Below are 21,243 nucleotides of genomic sequence, written 5' to 3'. Positions count from 1 at the left end.
TCTGTACCCCCACATCCCCAAGTCTTCTGCCACAACACTCCTACACCATCCCCACACTGCAAATCTGTGTCGTGGGCCCATCATACTTCCAACTGCCCTTCCCTGAGCTCCTCATACCCTCCATCCCAAACTCCTGCACCCCCACATCCACAAGTCTGCACCTTGCTTACCAACCTGACCCAAACACTCTCCAGCTTGGAGCCCCCACCGTGAACCAGCATCCCCTTCTCCACCTCCAGTACCTAAATTCCTCTCCCCCCCCCCAAAGCTTACACCTCTCACCTCTTCCCACACCTAAATCCCTTGTTCCCACCCCAGAGAGAGTAAGGAAGGGCTGGGAACAGCAAAGGATGGAGAGGGCTGGGCCTCAAAGAAGAGGTGGGGTTTTGGGGACGGGATGGGGTAGATCTTGGCTTACCCTGAAATTTAAAAAGTGATCTTTAGTGTAAAAAGGTTGGAGACCACTGGTCTAGATGGTGCTTGGTCCTGCCATGAGTGCAGGAGCCAGGATTTGACCTCTTGAGGTTCCTTCCAGTTCTTTGGTTCCATAATATTCTTTCTGCATATACCATTCTAATAGTAATCTTACAGGTTTCTGTAAATAGCCTGTAATTAGTGGCTGTGATATATCTTGAAATAAAGATTTTTCTTCTGTCTTGTTCTAACATACACATATTTTCCATGAGCAGGTTAATCTGTTTTCCTAGTATCTTTAAGATCATTTAAAATGTTGGTTGGACTCAGCACTGGAGTGTTTGGAGTTGGGGAATGGTGCAGTTTTGTAATGTATTCTAGAGTCAGAGAAATGCATGAGAGTAACAAGCAGATGAAAATCACTTGTGTTGGGGCGGAGGCACCCCTTTGAGTATCAGTACATACATGACAAGCAAAGGGTGGAATAAACAGCTTCTACTGAGCCTCAACCTACACCCTGAGGTTGTATAATATAGGAACACAAACGTATACCCTCCTATTTTAATATCTGGCAATCATCTTTACACTGTATCTTTGATAACAGTTTTCCATGATGGGTACTGGATCTTTTTTTGTAAAGCTTTATTGAGCTCATCACCTGCTCCTCATGTTTCAAGCATTGACATTTTTCATATTCCCATTATCAGATAACTACTGCTGTTGTGTATGCCTGGCTAACCATTTTATTTGAATATAAGAAAATGTAGCAGTTGCCTGGGCATTGTTTCAAAGCAGCACCTTTGTGCTTTTAACTTATTTGACTTTCCAGTTTTGACATCAGTCCTATAGCACTCCCTTCAGCTAAAAAGTATAAAGGTAGAGACTGATTCCAGCTTGCAACTACACAATATATTTTCTGGAAATCATTCTAGTTAGGAAATTCCCGTTTGTGAATAGTATTTGCAGTGAAGGGAAAGACTTATCATGCCCCCATCAGGCCATGACTGATGAGAGATGCAGGTGTGGTAATAGTACTGTTCATACCCAGAGTTTAGTAGGAGTGTCAGTTTGACAAAATGTGTGTGTATGCTGTAAATCAGGACTACTCCACTTTGGAAGCCCCAGGGCACACAATGATGCTCACAGCACCTGCCAAGGCCCGCACCTTAACTGGGGTTGCATATACATGCAACCAGCTTCTTTCATGCTGATGGGCATGAATATAAAGATTAGGGCAAGACAATATAACATGCAGGCCCCGTTTAAGTCAGTTGTGCTGATACTAATAAAATGCTATAGTTATCTGATTTCCACCCCTATGACAGTGCTTTTAATGAGCAATGACAAGCCAGAAATTTAACCACTAAACCAGGTATCAGCAGAAGACCATTCTATTGACTACTGTTTTGTTTCGGCTCCCACTGGCAGGCTGCAAACAAATGGGCCATGGGTGATGTAATAGTCACGCTGTACACTGTGCATAAGAGTGTGTGTGTTTGCATATATATATGTATGTGTGTGAGCTAAATAGGGTGCACATATAAGTAGTGTACGTCATGTATGCAGATGGCATGAGTGTGCGCAAGGTCCCAGTTTTTGGAGGGGGGAAGATCCTGTCCGCCTTACTCGGGCGAGTCTCTAAATCTGCTGGGTGCAAAGAAAACTGTTACCGCTGGCTGCCGGAGGCAGAACGCGGCTGAGCGCGCCGCTCACCTGAGGAGACGGGGGGGCCTCTCCGCGCCCGTGGCGCGCCCGGCAGAGGCTCGGCTCGGAGGCGCTGGCCCGCCCCGGGGCGGGGCTCGCTGCGTTGCGCGCCAGAATTCGGAGCGCGGAGCCCGGCTCCCGCCGCCAGCGCCCAGCCCCGCCATGTGCGCCGCGGTGCCCGGCTACTCGCCCGGCTTCAAGAGGCCGCCGGAGACGCTGCGGCTGAAGCGGAAAAGGGCCCGGAGAAGCGAGGCCGCCTCCCCGCCCTGTCCCCGGGCGGCCCCGGCCCCCGCCCCGCGCCCTTTCCCCGGGCGGCGCAACCCCTTCTCCAGCCTGGACAACGCGCCGCGGCCCGGCCCCGCCCCGCCTCGGCCCCCGGGATCCTCCGAGCTCCAGGAGCAGCGGCCCCCGCCGGGCAGCCAGGCCCCCAGGCGCTCCCTCTGGCAGGTACCGACCCGCCCGCGCGATAGGGACCCCCCGCCCTAGTGGGGGCAGGGCTGGCGCGCAGGGAGAGCACCGTGGGCTGCGGCGCCGGAGACCGGGCTCTGCCACTGGCCTAATAGGGGACCGCTGCTGTCACTGTCCCGCGTTGGGCTTTGTGTTCCCCTCGCTGGGGTGGGGGAGCCTGAGCCTTGCAGAGCGCCTGGCTCGGTCTACACTGCAGCAGACGATCCCGAATGGGTCTGTGTTCGCTGGGGCTGCAAAATTGCCGTGTAGATACTTAGGCTGGAGCCCAGGGTCTTGAAACCTGGGCAATGGGGGAAGAGTATCCCAGAGCGGTCCAAATCATCCACTCCTGCCCGAGCCAGCTGACGCTTGGCTGTGCCACTTGTCAGCTATGACCGGGTAGAGAGAGCCTTTCAGATCTGCTGACGATAAAGCTAGGAATTACCAACAGCTCTAGAGTTGATTGAAATGTCTTTATTTTTGTAAAAAAAAAAAAAAACCTCCTAGGGGGTTGGGGTAGAGTGGAATGGGCTTAGAATCATCACTGGCAATTTCACAGAAAAAACTAGTTTAAAATAGGGAGCTGATGAATACCAACCTAAATCCACTTTAAACCAGGAAAGGGAAAAACAATTGCATAAGTGTCCTGCAAGTTCATTCGGCAAGCATAGAATGAATCTCTTCAGACTTTGCATACATCCATTTGTAAACGAGGAACAAGCTCAGAAAGCCAAGTGGATCTTAATGGGGTACTCTGAAACCGCATGCTTCTGGATGCTTAATGCTTCAAGCCTACAGCTCTGCATTATCACCATTTTTGTATAATCAGATGTTTTTACTTGTTTATGTAATATTGAAAGATGAATGGACAGGTAGAACTTCCTCTTCTAGAAAATACCAAACCAAAATACATACAGACATTCTGACAGTCAGTATTATAATTACATATGTCCATTGTAGTTTTACTTTATATTTGGACAACCCTAAATTAATATATTGATCTGTGTAATCACAGTTTGAATATGTAAATATAAGATATTAGTCCTAGTTTTAGACATATTGACTTTTTCCTGGATCAGTAAATACTGTGCCATACCTAGTTGGAATTTTCTTTTTGCCTCTCACTAAGGTGAAGAAAATGAGTTGCTTTTGTCCTTTTTAAAAAATTTCGGTCAAAGCCACTTTGTTTTTGGTAGGCTAGAGAACAGGACCAAGACAAACAAACAAACTCAATAGGCAGAAAACTTATGGACAAAAAGTTGTCAACCAGTTTAAATCACTATATATCCCTGTACCCAGTGGAATTCCAGAAGGGGAGATAAATATATTCTTCTATTGGAATTAACACCATGTCCTGGTGTCTTTTCAGATTATTAGAATCTGCAAATCTAATCCCCTCGTATCGTCCCATTCTTCTCCTCCCCCCCCCCCCCGCCCCCACATACACACATATGATCTATGAGGAGTAACTGTTGGAGAAGTTTCTAGTGCGGTAACTATTTAGAAAGCTTTTTACTTTGTCATATGTAGAATTAAAGCCACTTCTATACAGTTTAAGAAAAGCTTTTTCTTAGGGAGAAGCAGATTCTGCTGCTTTATTTATTAAGGTGTGGAGGTGGTAGGGAATGCAGTTCTCTGTTATAAAACAATTTAAGGTCCAGCGTGAAAATTTGCTGATTGCTCTCATTTAGTATGCTACATACTATACTAACACAACGGAAGATAGTATTCAGTAGTGCGTTTTTTATTTTTCTGAAGAAAGGGACTCTTGAGAGCCTAAGCTTTTCAATGCATTTGGAATTCAGTCCAAGAAAATCACTAAATTTACAAATGTATGTACATCTGCAAAATGACTTTTAATTGATGCCACCAAAAGGGGTGAAGTATTCTAATACGTCGCATTGATGATGGTCAGTTTAAAATCCTTCTTAAAATTACACTTAAAGATCAACCTTAAAATTAAGTTGTTAATATAATTCTCAGTTTGTGCTGTACTTTAGATTAAGTTAATAACTTTCTTTCTTATTTTCTTTCCTTTAGTTTTTAGATCCTCTTCAAGAAAATAAATCCACCTGGAAAGAAGAGTGTCCTGAAATAGCAGATGGTACTCCATTAACCAATGTAGGAATCCATAAATATAGCTTTTTGGGGTGTTTAACATTTCATCGTGCACAAATAGTTTAACTTTTGTCTCTTTTAAGCTTGCTGTTCAGTGTCACTTAGATTTTACTAGAATGTTACAATTGTAAAACATCTTAAATGCCTTGAAGTTCAGTGTTAAGTTGACACCAACTTAAAAATCGTATTTTGTGTGAAGTCTTTACTACTGTTACTTGACACACACAACATTTCTGTAACTGAGATTAGAACATTTTTTCAATTTGTTTTTGTGCCTCTCACAAAAACTATAATGAATATACAAGCAGACTATAAAGCTATTTATTTCCACTGATGTCCCTATAAGTCTTTCAGTACTGTCACAAAAGAGAAAGCCCTAAAAAAAATAGCGAACTTATGCAGTAATTTCTGAAACTAACTCTTTGAAGCTGACTAGATCTCAAGTTGTGTAGAGTGTTGTAGCTATGTTGGTACCAGGATATTAGACAAAGTGGGCAAGGTAATACCCTTTATTGGGCTAACTTCTGTTTGTAAGAGATGCTTACACCGAGCTCTCTTGGATTAAGAAGAGTTTTGCGTAAACTTGAAAGTTTGTGTCTCACCAGTATAAGTTGGTCCAATAAAATATACCCTCACCAACCTTGTATCCAGGGTTAGGAAAAAACTTTCACTAAGAGGACAGTTATCCCTTTACTGCCTAAAGCAGCAGTTCTCAAACTTTAGCAACTCAGGGACCCCCAGTTTGATTTAAAAATGTTTATTGACCCCAAGTCAGCTTCTAATATTCCCCTGGTGATGCTCAACCCCTGCATCAGGCCACACACCCCTATACCCCTTCCCATAAGGCCCCACCACCCAATCTGTCCTCTTCCCTGCCCCTTACCACCCCCTCCCCGAGTGTGACCCTTTCCTGCTCTTCCCCTTCCCTCCAAGCACCTTCTACACACTGCTGAACAGCTGCTCTGAAGTGTGCAGATGATGCTGGGAGGGGGGGATTAATCCGCAGACTCCCTAGGATACCCTCACAGACTCTCAGAGGTCTGCAGACCCCAGTTTGAGAACCAGTGCCCTAAAGGATTTCTCACACCTCCTGTGAAGCATTTGGTACTTTCTAGTCACTAACAATGGTGTCTAGCTTAGATGGACCACTGGTCTGATCTGGCATAGAATTCGTATCTTCAACTCGGATCTTCATAATATATTTTTAAAAAGCAACAGAAATACATGGACAAGGCTCTTAGAAACTCAGTGAAAGCAACTTGTTTTTATTTGGATGAAAACTTCCTCCAGTGTCCAACACAACTGATGAAGTGGGTCTTACCGACCAAAGCCCATGATACTATATGTATTTTTGTTAGCCTCACAGGGTACGTCTACATTGCAACGCTATTTCTAGATACCGGAGTATCCCAAAATAGCTATCTCGTGTCTTCACAGCAAACCTCATTCCATGTGAAGTAAGGAACATTTCAGAATAGCACTTTATTTCAAAATTTTGCAGTGTAGACAGCAAAATAAGCTATTTCGAAATAGCATCGAAATAAGATACACAATTTGCATATCTTATTTCAAATTACTCCAGGAGTAACAGTTAATCCGAGGGAAGGGGTTTCTTTCAGAATACCGCGTCTACACGCGGCGAGTTAATTCGGACTAGTGGATTTTTAAAATAGCGACTGGACGTGAATATGCTAATCAAGCACAGGATATTTAAATCCCGCGCTTCATTAGCAGCTTCGGTATGCTACATTTGCATCCCTGGTTCGGACTAGGGAACAAGTGTAGACATACCCTTAGGCTACGTCTATATTGGCAAGAATTTGCACAAATACTTTTAATGCAAGAGTTTTTGTGTTAAAGTATTTGCATAAGAGAGCGTCTACACTGGCGTGTGCTTTTGCGCAAGAGATGTGCTTTTGCGCAAAAGCATCCGTGCCAGTGTAGACGCTTTCTTGCGCAAGAAATTCATGTTGCGCAAGAGGGCTTATTCCTGAGCGGGAGCATCATAGTTCTTGCGCAAGAAGCACTGATTTCACACATTCGAACGTCAGTGTTCTTGCACAAGAACTCCCCGCCGGTGTAGACAGGCAGCATGTTTTTGCGCAAAAGCTCTTGCTTTTGCGCAAAATCATGCCAATGTAGACACAGCCTTACAGACTAACACTCTGAGACTTCCAAATACTATAACATTGTGTAATTCTATATATAAGAGCAGGAAAGTGATTGTGACTCTAAACTGTGATTTTTGGCTAGTGCATTTGAATATAAACTGAAATACAAAGTACTTTTTTCCCCCTAAAATTGTCATAAATGTTAATAGTTTAAGGTATTTGCAAACTGTACAAAACAGCTTAGATTTCACATTTGTGTTTCTTTACAATGACTAAGTTCCAGGCACTGTTATATTTCCTATCGTAGCAATAGTTATGTAAGTAATGCTTCTGTCCAGCGCAATAAAGGCAAAAGGGTTTTTTTTGCAAGGACTTCCATGCTTTCTTTGCATTGGCTACTGTATCCCAGAGCTAAGATAACAGATAAGAAAATGCCTATATTCTTATTGGTAGTTCATCAATTCCTGTATCCTATATGCTTGCTAGCAACATGTGCATTACATAAAAGTGCAAGAAACCCGAGCATGGCCCACCATGAAACATCTTTTTCCCAGAGAAAGAAAATTCCCCTACCCCTTGTCAGTGGTTGACTTATGCCTTGAACTATAAGTGTCTGTGTGCTTTCAAAAAAAACACTGGCTGATGCAGTTTTTAGATGAAAAATATATTTGTTGTATTTTGACTTTACATTATTTCTATTTTGTAAGGAACTTCATTTACCTGTTTCCATACCTGATGTTACCTCCTCACCAAGCACAGAATTTCCTGCAGACTGGAGTATTAAAACTCGACTTCTATTCACATCTTCCCAACCTTTTACTTGGGCAGAGCATTTAAAGGCACAAGAAGAGGCGCAGGGATTTTCCCAGCACTGTAGAGCAACATCAATCAATTTCCCACAAAGCATACAGGTGATCATTCTACTTTAAACATGTTAAATATAATAGAAATGCTGATAATGAAGGGTTGTTTTTGTTTTTAAAGTTCTTGTGTCCACTGGGAATAGCCCTTTATTGAGCAACTGGTACAACTGCCACCATTGCTGACCACCTAGTGCAGAAAAAGGCAGGATTTGCAACAATGGCGAGGTTGTTAAATAAGTTAAGGTTAAGACCTTCAGATTGGCGTACAGCAGTACAAACTGGTGCAGTTCCTTAATTCCTGCCTACCACTTGGGCTAGGTCTAGACTACCCCTTTTTCCAATGTTTTTGTTCAGAAGAGGCTTTTCCGAAATTTGACCCATCTACACTGTGCCAAATTTCGGAAAATCCCCCTCTTTCGGAAGATCCCTTCTTCCTTGTAGAATGAGAAAGACAGGGCTTCCGAAAGAGCGCATTTGTTCTTCCGCAAAAAAAAAGCGGAAGAGCAAACGCATTCCCTGGATGCGGTGGAGGTTTTAGGTATCCCAGAAAAACCCTGCAGTCTAGATTTACCCTTGAAGAATTAGGGTTAATCTCTGTTGTTGGCAGTGCCATAGTTTTATATTTAAAATGTTTGAACTGCCAGAAAGGGAGGCTGTCAAGCTCTCTGAACAATAAGGAATTACCTGTCTTATTAAACACTGTGTTTGGCATCTAGGATCCAAAGCTGTCCACAGAACTTCGCTGTGCATTCCAGCAAAGTCTTATTTATTGGCTTCACCCTTCATTGCCATGGCTCCAGTTATTCCCTCGTATTGGAGCAGATAGAAAAATAGCTGGAAAGACTAGTTTTTGGTCACATGATGAAGCACTGCAACAAGTTCTAATGAGTGAGTGGTAAGTTGAACTGAAGAATGTTTGGTTTTGGTAAACTCAAATACTTGGATTATTTTAATTATGTAATTTTTGTCTTCATTCCTGTGGAAAACACCATTTTACCAAGAATATTTATTAAGAGTCTCAGTGTATTCCTCATTGTGGGGTATGTGGTATCCCTTCTGTTGAGCTACAGAACTGCCTGAAAGCAGGGTCCATTAAGGCTTACACAGGAAACATCACCTTTACTCTGTATAAGGGGTTGTGCTTGCAACCCCAAATGTCTTTACCACCAACACAGAAAGCACGCAGATCTTGTTTTTGTCCTCAGGCTAGATTTTCTCTTAGTCTTACTTACAAGAAAATAAGATCTACCAAATAAGATCTAGGGTTCTGCCAGTCAGGGTCAGTTTTTGACTTGCTGAAGCCTCACCATGTGGGGACGAAGTCCAGGGCTCTGAGCCCCTTCATCTGAGACTGAAGCCGAACCTAACTTTGCATGGGATCCTGTGGCATAGGGGCCCTAGCCAGCTTCCCTTCTTGCTACCCTCTAACGCCAAATCTAACTTTTATATGCAGAAAACCAGATGTGGCAAAGCTGGGCTATGGATTTTTTTATAGCCTGGTGTGGGAGCTTCAGAAAGGAAAAAGATTGAGCCCCTCCCCTGGTTCTGTATAAATAGCTTGCCCTTATCTCAAGAGCCTTTGGCCCCTTTTTAGGGTCGTGTCAGGACAAGTGCCCCATAAGGATTTCAAGAGTTGTAACTCCCACCTTCAAATCCTACTGGAGACTGCCACTCATGTTTGATGCCTTCTATGACTGAACAAAGATTTACTGGATAACCCAGTGTGCAGTTTCACACCCTTTCACATGCAGTTTCCCTCACTTTCACTCCCCACACTAGAATGGGGAAACACTTGCATCTCATGTCTACATCCTGATACTTTGGCTCTGTTGGAGATACCTAGAACAGTCTCCATGCTGAGGTTCTCTGACACAGGACTCAACTCACTTTGCCAATCCAGCCTCTGCTGCCTTCTATCATGGGTCCAAGATGGAATCTCTTCTGCCTCATTCTAGAAGTAAATCCTTTATTCAGCGCTGCTGGAAAATCTAAAACAGCACCAAAGACCAAACTAGCACTGCCTCCGAAAGCATCAATCGCCATGGTGATGACATAAGAACTGACCACCGGACAACCTACTCATATAGCACTGGTATCATAGAACCACAGAATACTAGAGCAGGACAAGAGATCATCAAGTCCAGTCCCCTGCCCTCATAGTAGGACTAAGAACTGTCCATATCATCCCTGATAGATGTCCTTCTAACCTGCTCTTAAATATCTCCAATGACGGAGATTCCACAAACTCCCTAGGCAATTTATTCCAGTGTTTAGGAAAAACTTCCTGTCAGGGTGATTAATGACCAACTGTAACGGGGATGCTCCGACGCCCCGCTACGGAGCTGCGCCATCCCCAGCCTTATGGGGTGAGACTGCTCTCTGGCTGCGTCCCCAGCTCTGCCGCGCCTGCGCCAAGGCCATCCAGAGCGGAGCGCCGGATGCCCCGCCCACCTCCACACAGGACACCGTGCCAGCGGGTCGCGCTGGGAGGGCCCCGCCGACGTAGGGAAGGCAGGGAACGATCCGTCTGCACCCGCTCGCCTTGGATGTGCATGCGCAACAACGGCCTGGGGCAGGACGTGAGGCTGCTCTGCCCCTCCCCCGTCAGATGCTGAGCCGGCGGGATGTGTCAAAAGGGCATCACCGGCAGGAAGAGGGAGAGCGAGAAAGAAGCTCTCCAGGACAAAGGAGAGGTTCTGAGTATGGAGAAGGTGACCGACTGAGGGAGGTAGGAAGTGACCCAGGCCACGGCAGAGGACTGCCCGTGGGTTGGTGCGTTGCAGGTAGTTACCCCCACCAACCGAACCGTGGAAAAGGGATTCCTCCGGTTCTTAGGGCCCTGGGTCGGTGCTCGGAGTGGGGATGGGACTGAGCCCCACTACCCCTTGGCCAGGGGTGCCGGTGAGGCGACCAGTTATAAACTCGAATTGCACAGGAATAAACCCAAGGGATTGACCACACCCTAGAGTGACATCTGACAAAAGGGTTGTGGGCACTATCTCACCCGGATGGGCGAGCCCGTCCAGGCAGGGCGATGACCCTGGCAGTGGGGGACTGCTACTGCCAGGTCACAACAACCTAAACCTCCTCTGCTGCAGTTTAAGCCCATTGCTTCTTATCCTATCATCAGAGGCCAAGGAGAACAATTTTTCTCCCTCCTCCTTTTAACAACCTGTAGGTACTTGAAAACTGCTGTCATTCCCCTCTCAAGTCTTCTCTTTTCTAAATTAAACAAACCCAATTCTTTTAGCCTTCCCTCATAGCTCGTGTTTTCTAGACCTTAATCATTCTTGTTGCTCTTCTCTGGACGTTCTCCAATTTCTCCACATCTTTATTGAAATGTGGTGCCCAGAACTGGATACTACTCCAGATGAGGCCTAATCAGCACAGAGTAGAACAGAAGAATTACCTCTTGTGTCTTGCTTACAACACTCATTGACATTAACTCCAGATCTCTCCTCCACTGCAGATACCTATCTATATGCAGGTGCCTGCCGGGAAAAGGAAATAGAAGAGGAAGCTTATCACTCAACAAGTATGAAAGGAATGTCCCTCTTATTCATACTTTACAACTCACGAGGACCCTGGACTGCTTTACTGTCATCTACTCTCCACAACTCTGCACCCATTAATATGGACTCTTCTCTGGTTTGGATCCCAAGAACACCTTCAATCTCTGTGTCCACAAAAGGAATCCTTTATCAAGGTCACTAGCCAGGCCATTGTGTGCTTTTCCACTTCGTGATCAGTGCTTGTACAGATCATCTTCAGGCCTTTACGTAGGACTACACTAAGGAATCTTTGACCTTGTTAGAGATAAACATAGAGGGTCACCCAACTTGACCAAAAAAACCCACTCACATTCCCTCACCTCAGATCCAGCTCTTACAGAAGGATCTTCTGTTAGGCACTGTTTGTCTTGTGACCATATGTGTAAAACTCCATTAAAAACTCTGCTGCAGGTTTGTGAAATGAGATCCAGGACCACAATCCATTTCACTGATATTCCTATCACCCTCACAAGTGCCTTTTACTCATTTAGCACTGATTCAGCCTTCCTAACTGACACCAGAACTACAGCAGCATCTGTCTGTATGAGGAATGGGATGAGAGACTCCTTCAGAGGAGTGGCGTAAGTCTCCTTTGGAAGAATAACAGATTTGCGTGTTGTCCATTTCCACTCTTTGACAAACTGTTTTCAAAAAGTGGTGAAAAGTACGGTTGGAGTGTATTTGCTGAATATGTTGCACTATCAAAGAAATCTGTTCAGTGTATTACAGATGCAGAAGACGGCCTTCCATATTAACTCAAATGTTCTAACCCATCCAAGGGTACTTCGGTGTTCTCCAATTTTAGATCCCTTCCTGTACATGAGAATTGCTGGTTGAGTCCTGTACCAGATGAAAGATATCTGTTCTTACTACAGCCACCTCTGATAAACTCTGTTCTGGAAACTGCAGCACAGAAGAGAGTTAGGGACAAGGCATCCTGCTCTGTCTCTCCCATAAGAGAAGAACACTGGACACCCTATTGCACCTGTGTGACTAGGTCTCTGAGTAGCAAACCACCAGATTATAATGATCTGCCATAGTAATGACCTCTGAGATGCTATAAGCCCCATCCTGGACTCCTCCAAAGAACAAAAGCAAGCAAGCAGGACTTCCATCACTGAGGATTGCATACAGGTTTAACTGTCTGAGGATAGTGTATGAAATCCTTTGGCCTCACACCTGAATCCCAGGATAAAATTGAAAACCTCCCTTTTAAGGGCAAAGTCTTCTAGGGTTGACAACTGATGAGGCTCTAGAGAAGATCAAGACCACTCTCTGTGATTAGCATAGTTCTCTTTCTCAGCTCAGAAGAGATCCTCCTACCCAACATTCCTTATGGGCCACTAGTAAAGGACTCATTCCACCTAAAGATGGTGTCCCTGCAGTCATAGACTATCTTCTATACTTTTAAGTCTCAAGGCTAATGGGCCTTGTGACAGCAATACACATTCTTCACTGACCAATCTTCTATCTATCTCCCTATAACCTCCAGTTTCTCCAAGGGCATGGTGAATGTATTTCCCCACTACCACATTGTAGGAGCTAAATCTTGTCTAAGACACATACACACCTGTAGATAAAATTGGCCTTCCTAGTAGCAGATACAATTTCTAGGAGGGTTAGTGAGCTTAGTGCTTTGACTACCAAACCTTTACATTGTAGTCCAAAAAGACAAGTGTGTCACCTCATTCCTACCCAGGGAAACTTATTTCATACTCTTGATGTGAAGAGGATGCTCTTTTCTTATCAGGAAAAGACGGTGGTCGTTATAAAAATGTTAGATTTTCTAGTATACATGGAAAGATACCAAAGAGAGCTCATTGCCAAACAGACTCTCACAGGTGAGAGCCACTACTGTGTCAGTAGCAAGCATTAGGAAGGTTCCCACAGTGGAGATGTGCATGGGAGTGATATGAAGTTTGATCCATTGTCACCAGACACTGCTCCTTGGATTTAGCATTTGTACTTCAATGCCTAATTTGGGAGAGCATAGCTAAAGGCCTTATTAGTTAAAATCTCATCCTTTAGCAAGCAGTGCCCCATCAGGATGTCAATCTTCCACAGTGGAAATTTCTAAGTAGAAAGGCTACTTACCAATAACTCTTCTGAGTTTCCTCACTATTTACAACATACACCTCCCACCCCCCCTTCCACATTACCTTGGAATTCTAATTAACATCAAGTCTTTCTGTTTGAAAGGAAGAAACTGAGGTAGGTGGGGGATTGCATTCCCTCAAATAGTCTAGGGGGGTGGCCCTTGTGGAGATTTCTAATTGTTTTTTTCAATGAATATCGAAGAGACAAGATTGGAAGGTAATATATTTTATTGGATCAACTGCTGTTGGTAAGAGACAAGCTTTCAGAGCTCTACTGCAGGTCTGAGAAACTTACTGCCACATCTAAATACAAGGACGAATAAATAGTTTAGCATCCATAGTTAACACACATTTCAAGGGACCAGTCAAGGTGTAATGTGTGTCTCTCCAACAGAATTTGGTCCAATACTACAGTAGATTCAGTATTTCCAAATTCGTGAATATTGAGGTCTTAAAAGTGAACATTTCAAAATTTACCATAGCTATAGTGTGTAGTTGCAATATGATGCATCACTTTCTTGGACCTAAAACCATTGAAAACCAACTTCTAATGCATTGAGATGTGATGACTTGTTTGTCAGGGACCCAATTTCATTAGTGATTATGTTTGTCTCCCTGCACTCTCATCTCCCAACTGGAAAAATGTGGCTCATAAAACTCATCATTTGTAAGGTTGGTGTTTTGTAAAATCTGAAAGCCTATTTGTAGTAAGTAACCTCTTTCTTATGACTACTTACAGCAGACATGCAAATCTCTTCTAAAATCTATCATAGTAAAGGGAGCTGAATATTCTCAGTAGCCAGTCTTAAGACTTGACCGCTAACTTCTTGTGTTAAACGCCCCTCCAAGCCAAGTTGTTGATCTGAAAGAATTTTGCAAAACTACTAGGAAGTTGTTTTTTAAGGGAACACACTGAGAACTTCTCAGAGCTCAGCACCCACAATCAGGGCCAAACATTATTCAAAGAGGCTCAGCACAGAGGATGATGAGTGCTTCTGAAAACCTGGCCCTTCATATTCCAAGACCTCATCTTTCAAATCTAATCATATTAGGTGAATGTTATCTACAGTACCCTACAACTGAGAGATTTTATGGAGTATTTTGTTAAAACCTATTTGAGGTGTAGGTGGTTGTTTTAGCAGGTCACAGTAATATAAAAATGTCTCTTACAGAACGATTATCTAAAATGTTATAACTTCTTTTTTGTCTAACTTGCAGGTCTGTCAGTTTTACCTCCCTATATAATCTTCTCAAAGCCAGGCTATGTCCCTATTTCTATGTTTGCACCTACCAATTTACTGTGCTGTTCCGTGCAGCAGGCCTTGCAGGAAGTGATGTTATCACAGCTGTTATTTCGCCCACAACCCGGGGTTTACGGGAAGCCATGAGAAATGAAGGTAAGATGGAGTTCCTTCCATGAACATTTGAAAAAAGTATAAAACTCGCTTTCTAACCTTGATATATATATAAACCATTCATTTGCTTTACCTTCCCTACTCAGGCATAGAATTTTATTTACCTTTTGTAGAAGAAACTAGGAGCAAGAAGCAGAAAAACTGTAAAACAAACGTGGACACAGAAGATAACAGTTCTGAAACAAGCAAAAACAGTGAAGATGGAGAGTATGTCACAAAACTGCCTATCTACAATTTAAATGCACTTGCCGCTGCCTGGACAATTCTATAGATATTAATGTGGAGTGTTTTTCCTAGGGAACAAGGAGTGAGTGATGATGAAAGTTTTTCTTGGCTTGAGGAGATGGGAGTCCAAGACAAGATTAAAAAGCCAGATGCAATTTCTATCAAACTGTATCCTTTGAGTACCAGAATATATTAATCTCAAACAGGCATTGAGCATTTGGCTTCTCTGTGGTAAAGATCTGTGGTTTTTAAATTGTAGTTCATTAATCACTATGCAATAATCAGAGAGGTAGCCGTGTTAGTCTGAATCTGCAAAAGCGACGAGGAGTCCTGTGGCACCTTATAGACTAACTGAAGTGTAGGAGCATAAGCTTTCGTGGGCAAAGACCCACTTCGTCAGATGCATGTAGTGGAAATTTCCAGAAGCCGCAGGACATAAGGTGCCACAGGACTTAAGGTGCCACAGGACTCCTCGTCGCTTATGCAATAATAGTAATTCTGTAGAATTTTCAGTTAGTGATACGCTTCTTTTATAGTAAGTGGTCATAAATGTGGCATTTGCTTCTATACTTAACACTGCAGTTTTGTCTTAAAAAAAAAAAAAATACTGTTACAGGATCACTAAGCGATTGCACTTTTTTATTGTACCAAATATTAATGGATTCTATCACATTGTAACATGTAATGAGTGAAAATACACCTGTTACTGACCTGCCTTCTGTTTAGGCTTAGAGTAATAACTACATTCTCTTATCTGTGTAGTTAAAGAATATTTTTTATGGAATAACAGGCTTCTGTCTGAAGCTTATTTAGTTATAAATTTCATCTAAGACTAGGAAGTGTAGATTCCATGTGGCGTAAGAAAAATATACCACCCTGTCATGAAATGGTGTAAGGAAATCATATGAGTGCTAGGTTTTCTCTCTGTCAACTAGTATTTCTACACAACCATGTCCAAACTTTTATGACATTTCTCTCTGTATTTGATGAGTTTTTGTATTTTGATATAAGAATAAAGTCCAGCTGTTTCTGCCAAGATAAGAAATAATCAGCAGACTTCCCTTGTAAAACCATACATAGTAAATATTGGCTAGAATGCTATGTTAAACTGCCTTTTCAGTGATCTGTATATGCCCAGTCTGGAGATATCGCTTCACCTGGAGAGAGTGTAAGCTGTTTGTCACCTCCCAGAATGGTTCAGTGATAGTTTAGCTAAAGATATTTATCTATACAAACTTTTGTCTTAGTACACAACTAAACCTAGGAACAATACTTTATTTCACACTGCAATTTTTCCAGTGCTTTTTTTGTGACGGTACACACTGGTATGGCTCCAGCCAGCCCTGGGAGCATTCGCGCTGGATGGAAGCCCACTCGACATCTGGCAACCCTAGTACCAGCACCTTTGCTTTTTTTGTTTAAAAAACCCCCCAGAAACTGAATTTTTCTAATACCAAAATAAAACACAAGAGAACTACTAGTACAGCTTCTACCTGAATGGCTAGAAACTGTTTGGTTCATTGTGGGTTTTTTTAATGATATGTTTAATTATAAAACAAACAATCTGGAGAATATTCCTTGCCTCATCTTTATTTTGAAATCATTGGGCCGGAGCTATTTTTTAGTTCTTTACCTTTCCAGATCAACTGAAAATTAGCAGAGAGCTTTGTTTCAGTAAATTTTTACTTGACTAAAATTCTTGGTCTTGCTCTATTTGATGCCTTTAAACTTATCATATATTTCCTTTGACCCATCTCAACATAGCCGTAAAGAAAAAAATGAAGTGCAAATGGATCACAAGCCAGAATCTGTTGCATTAGTAAAAGGAACAAACACATTCATGTTGTTGAACTTCCTGATAAACTGTAAGAGTTTAGTGGCTGCTGCAGGCCCCCAGGCAGGGCTGCCACCAACACTTCTCTCCCCCGTTGCTTTTCGAGGTGCAACTATGCAAACACTCAAGGTAAAAAGCAGAATGACTTTATACAAATGGTCTCAGATTGTGGTAGTAGCAAACTTTCTGATGCTGTCTTCAGAAAGGAAAGGGACATTTTATTCTTTCGCACATCCTTATATGGTTATTCCTCTTGGTGCCATTTGTGTAGTTTATAATTTGATGTTGAATTTAACATTAATTACCTCTCTATTGAATTTTTACGGTTGGTAGTACAGATTTAAATGATTTGGAGGCTTAAATGTGTCTCTCACTTTCAAGACAGAGGGTTAAAACTTTTTTTTTCTTTTCCACGTCACTAAGGTTGCCCTTATGTATTTTTAGTAATCCTGTTGTGTTAAGAATCTGGCTGATGGAACTGCCCACTCTTGGTGTGCTCTGAACTAGTGCCTCTACCAACTCTACCTACAAAGAGGCAGAGGAGCCTCAAGAGTAGTGCTATTAACTATGGTGTCATACCTAAATTCCGTTATGGGATGTTTGTTCTTTCAAACTACACCCTCCTTCCCCCCCCCCCCCCCAAGCAGTTGCACACTCTACCTACTATATTGTGTAGTGCTCTTGTGTATTAGGGTTTAGTATAATAAAAATCATGCCATACCCATGTCTTGTAAGAACATTGAAGCATTGAACACCTTAAATTGAAGATGCTTTTGCAATAGATGAAAAGACATTTGATTAATCTTGATGTATTAGACACTAAATGTGTAACTTACTGTCTTCAGGCTCGAAGTATCAACGTGAAAACACCAGTTCACTTGCGCTGTAATGATATATTTAGCTTGGAGATTACAGGTCCTGTCATGCCTCATTGTCTGCATACTTTGACAATGCTGCTCAAATCTGCACAAAGGGGAGCTTTTTCTGCTGTGTTATATACCCATGAACCAACAGCAGTGTTTAACACTACCACAGAGAGAACTTTAAATAAGGTAAGTCAATGGAAAGGCTGTCTTCTGTGTTAGGATTAATACCCTTTTATCACTAGAAACAGCAGACTAGTGCATGTGAAAAAACTGCTCTTCACTTGGGATTATGGGAAACACCCAGTTGTGGCCACTTTAGTTTAACCAGTTTACAAGGTTTTATCAGTGGTAGCAAGGAGGCTGAGATTTCTAGTCATAACAGCGGGAAAACCTGTTCATTAAACGGATGACTTAAACCCAGTCTCTATCGCCTGCTATGCCACCAGTAGACTAGGCAGCTCTTTAGTAGCTACAGTACTTTGGCACAAAAAAGGGTATAAAATGATTATAGTAGTTTGAAACCAATGCATCTTACATATCTTTTTGTGAAACTGAATTTCCATAGGAAACTATGTGCAAGGACCTTACTAAATGTGGGTTACATCTAAAAACCTTGGATCAGTTGACTCAACTTCCAACACTAGGAAAGTCTTCCATACGACTCCTAGAAATGAGAGACTATGCTTACAGCTGGAAATCTTAACTATGCCATTTTAGTTCATGAAATAAGGACTAGTAATGTTTAGTCAACACTCTTCAGGTGCTATTGTGCTAATGTACCAGGAGGGAAGAATTGTCTACTTGGGAAAGAACTTCTGTTGCCCATATCACCACACACAAGGTAACTTCCAGTGGAAAAAGTTATTTTGGATAATCTAGCAAGAACACTGTCTCTGAACCTGCAACCTCTGCATTTGTTGTCAATGTTTTTAAATAAATTTTTTTATAAAAAAGGTAATTGTGTTTTCTCCTCTCTGGGATGAGGACCCTTTTAAGGATTATTATATGTCATTTCTAAGGTACAGAACTGTTAAAGGAACCATATCTAGTTTCTATAGAAGTTGGAATGACTCCTATGCTATTCAACCCTGGAGGTCACCTTTCATTAAAGGCATAAATTAATCTAACAAGTTGTGGTATTGCTCCACCTAGCAGTGGTAACTCTCTTTACACTATTAACGTTTATTAGCTGGAACTAGAACTACCGAAGTTTAAAGGAAGAACTGTCATCTAAAAAAGACTTCAATGCTATTAAGATTAGCTGAATAAACTTACATTCAGTAATTCTGAAACTGGATAGCTATGTTATTTTGACATGCTATTTATTATACTGCCTGTAACAGAAGCTAAATATCAATGTTTCATTATGTAGTTCAGCTTTGGCAGAGTGCAAACTAGCTGTTAATGTCACAGGTAACCTGTCTCTTTAAGAGTATTATTTGAAACTATTCTGCAATGAAAAGTACACTGTGATGCTCAAACTGAAGCTGACAAACCAACAATGACTTTAACCTGCCTCTTGCAGCTTATGAAATAAAAACACTGATTTAATTTTTAATACTTCAGGGTGTTTTTACTATATCAACCAAATGTAACTGAATTTATTTCCCCATTGTACTGTTTAAATGTCAACAGTTAGTACTATAGTAAATGAAACAACTAATTCACAATATTGTGATTCTTCTGCATAATTTGGTTTTTGAACCACTGAGCTCTGAACATAATTGCTCTAGATCAGGGGTAGGCAATTTTTGCAGTGGCCGTGGGCACCACCAGAAGGGGTAGAGACAGGATATTTCCATGCTTCCCCAATCACAAACCATGATTAGTCTGGGGGTGAGGGAGGACTGTTCCCTCTAAGTGCCCATGCCCCTGGCAGTGGAAGGAGACTTTGCCTGCTCCCTCTTCTGTCCCCAGGCCAATCAGGGCTTGGGGGCAGGGGAGCATGCAAAGTCTCCTGCCCTTCTAGGAGCTCCATGCTCCTGGCAGGACAGAGGAAACTTCATAGGAGTACCCCCCTCTCCCCCCCCCCAAATGGCCCGGGAGCAGGGCAGCAGCAGGTCCTCCAAGGGCTGGATCCAGGCTGTGGAGGCCCTCTTGCCCACCCTTGCTGTAGCTGTATAGACAACACAAATTCCCTAACTTTTTAGCTGAAAGTAACTTAGAAACTGATACAACGCCTTGAAGAGCTGTAGAATGCTTTTTCTATGAATCTTTCTGGACTAATAAATCATGAGCTCTTAAGATCAATATGCAGAACAGGCTCCCCCCTGTAAATTCAAAGACAATTAGAGGTTGCAATAGCTCTTGGATTTTACTTTTCACTATGAAACTACAGATTAATAAGTGTAATTATAAAAATTAACAGCCTACTGTGTTATGGTCTACTATTTCAGTAATCTTCACAATATAGTGTCCTCACTAACTTACTATGATACTTAAATGAGAAAATCTGATGGTACAATGAGTTAAATCAGCAACATCAACTCTTCCCCATTAGTAGAGGACTTGATGTCATCTATATTCATTTTATCACCTTTAAACAGAACTAAGAATAGATTACCTTAATTCTAGTATCATTGCAGTCTTTCCTGAGGTCTTATTTCTTGATTGGGTGGGAGGGGAAGGAGGGAGAATAGAACTATTTAAACTAAACCAGCTCTTGTGAAAAGGTTCACTTTCTGTTAGGCAGAATGGATAGGGTTTTGGCATGTAAGTTTGAATCACTAACCCCCTCATATCTGAGTGTTCTTTTGCACATTAGAGTATAGGTTTTCAGTGAAGCACTTCTAGCCCTGCTGCTTGTGAAGATCATCTTGGAACCAACTGATGCTCTTGTCTTCCTGAAATAGGGCATGATTTCTCACAGGTACTATATAGCTATAACTCCACCTGGAACAGTGTGACACAATTTTACAAACAATAGCCTGTGAGCCTTGATTAGATGCACATAAACCCACATTTAGTGGCTACCTACACTATCTTGTAATCTACTTTCACTACAGACCTTCCACAGTCTGCTGCAAATAAAGCAGGGGTTCTCTATCAGCAACAACTTCATTTGCTTAATTACTTTATGGTTTCTGATATTCCCTTTCTGTGCTACAGATAATTCAGACATTTTCTATGAGCACATCACTTTGCACTATGGAGTTTTTAATTTTATAAATGGATTTTTAAAATCCTTTAGGAACTTTTCTACAGAGCAGTAGTGGCCAATCTTTTTACATGCAAGATAAATTCAAGAAATGAAGTCCAATTCATGATCTACCTGGCCTCCTCCTCCCCTCCCCCCTTTCATCTGGCTGGGGCCAGAGGTAAAGGATGCAGGAGGTTGATTGGGTTTTAGGAGCAAGTTTGGGTGCAGGATGGGGCTCTAGGCTGGGAGAGTATGTTGAGGTGCAAACTCTAGGAAGGTGTTTGCCCCAGCCTAGAGCTCACTCCTGTACCTAAACTACCTCTCAGAGCTTGCACTTCAACACTCTGGGTGCAGGAGGGGGCTCAAGATTGTAGTAGTGTTGGGTGTGGGATTTGGGGCTGTCTAGACTGGCCAGTTTTTCCAGAAAATCAGCCACTTTTCCGGAAAAACTTGCCAGCTG

The 21,243-nt window shown here is 42.4% G+C and overlaps 1 protein-coding gene across 1 annotated transcript; it reads left to right on the top strand.

Moving 5' to 3' along the window:
- The first annotated feature begins 2,014 nt into the window (after positions 1-2,014).
- DONSON (DNA replication fork stabilization factor DONSON) lies at positions 2,015-19,667 on the top strand. Its single transcript, XM_075911252.2, has 10 exons — positions 2,015-2,565; positions 4,606-4,686; positions 7,502-7,705; positions 8,374-8,552; positions 14,523-14,701; positions 14,806-14,926; positions 15,017-15,112; positions 16,709-16,907; positions 17,624-17,830; positions 18,210-19,667. Exons 1-10 carry the CDS (start codon positions 2,281-2,283, stop codon positions 18,345-18,347), a joined length of 1,689 nt encoding a protein of 562 aa, XP_075767367.2. The 5' UTR covers positions 2,015-2,280; the 3' UTR covers positions 18,348-19,667.
- The last annotated feature ends 1,576 nt before the right edge of the window (positions 19,668-21,243 follow it).

The sequence above is a fragment of the Pelodiscus sinensis genome, chromosome 1 (genome assembly GCF_052426305.1).
Source record: "Pelodiscus sinensis isolate ZL-2025 chromosome 1, ASM5242630v1, whole genome shotgun sequence".
Lineage (NCBI taxonomy): Eukaryota > Metazoa > Chordata > Testudines > Trionychidae > Pelodiscus > Pelodiscus sinensis.
Note: the sequence above shows the minus strand (reverse complement) of the source record. Positions and strands in the feature narration are given on the sequence as shown.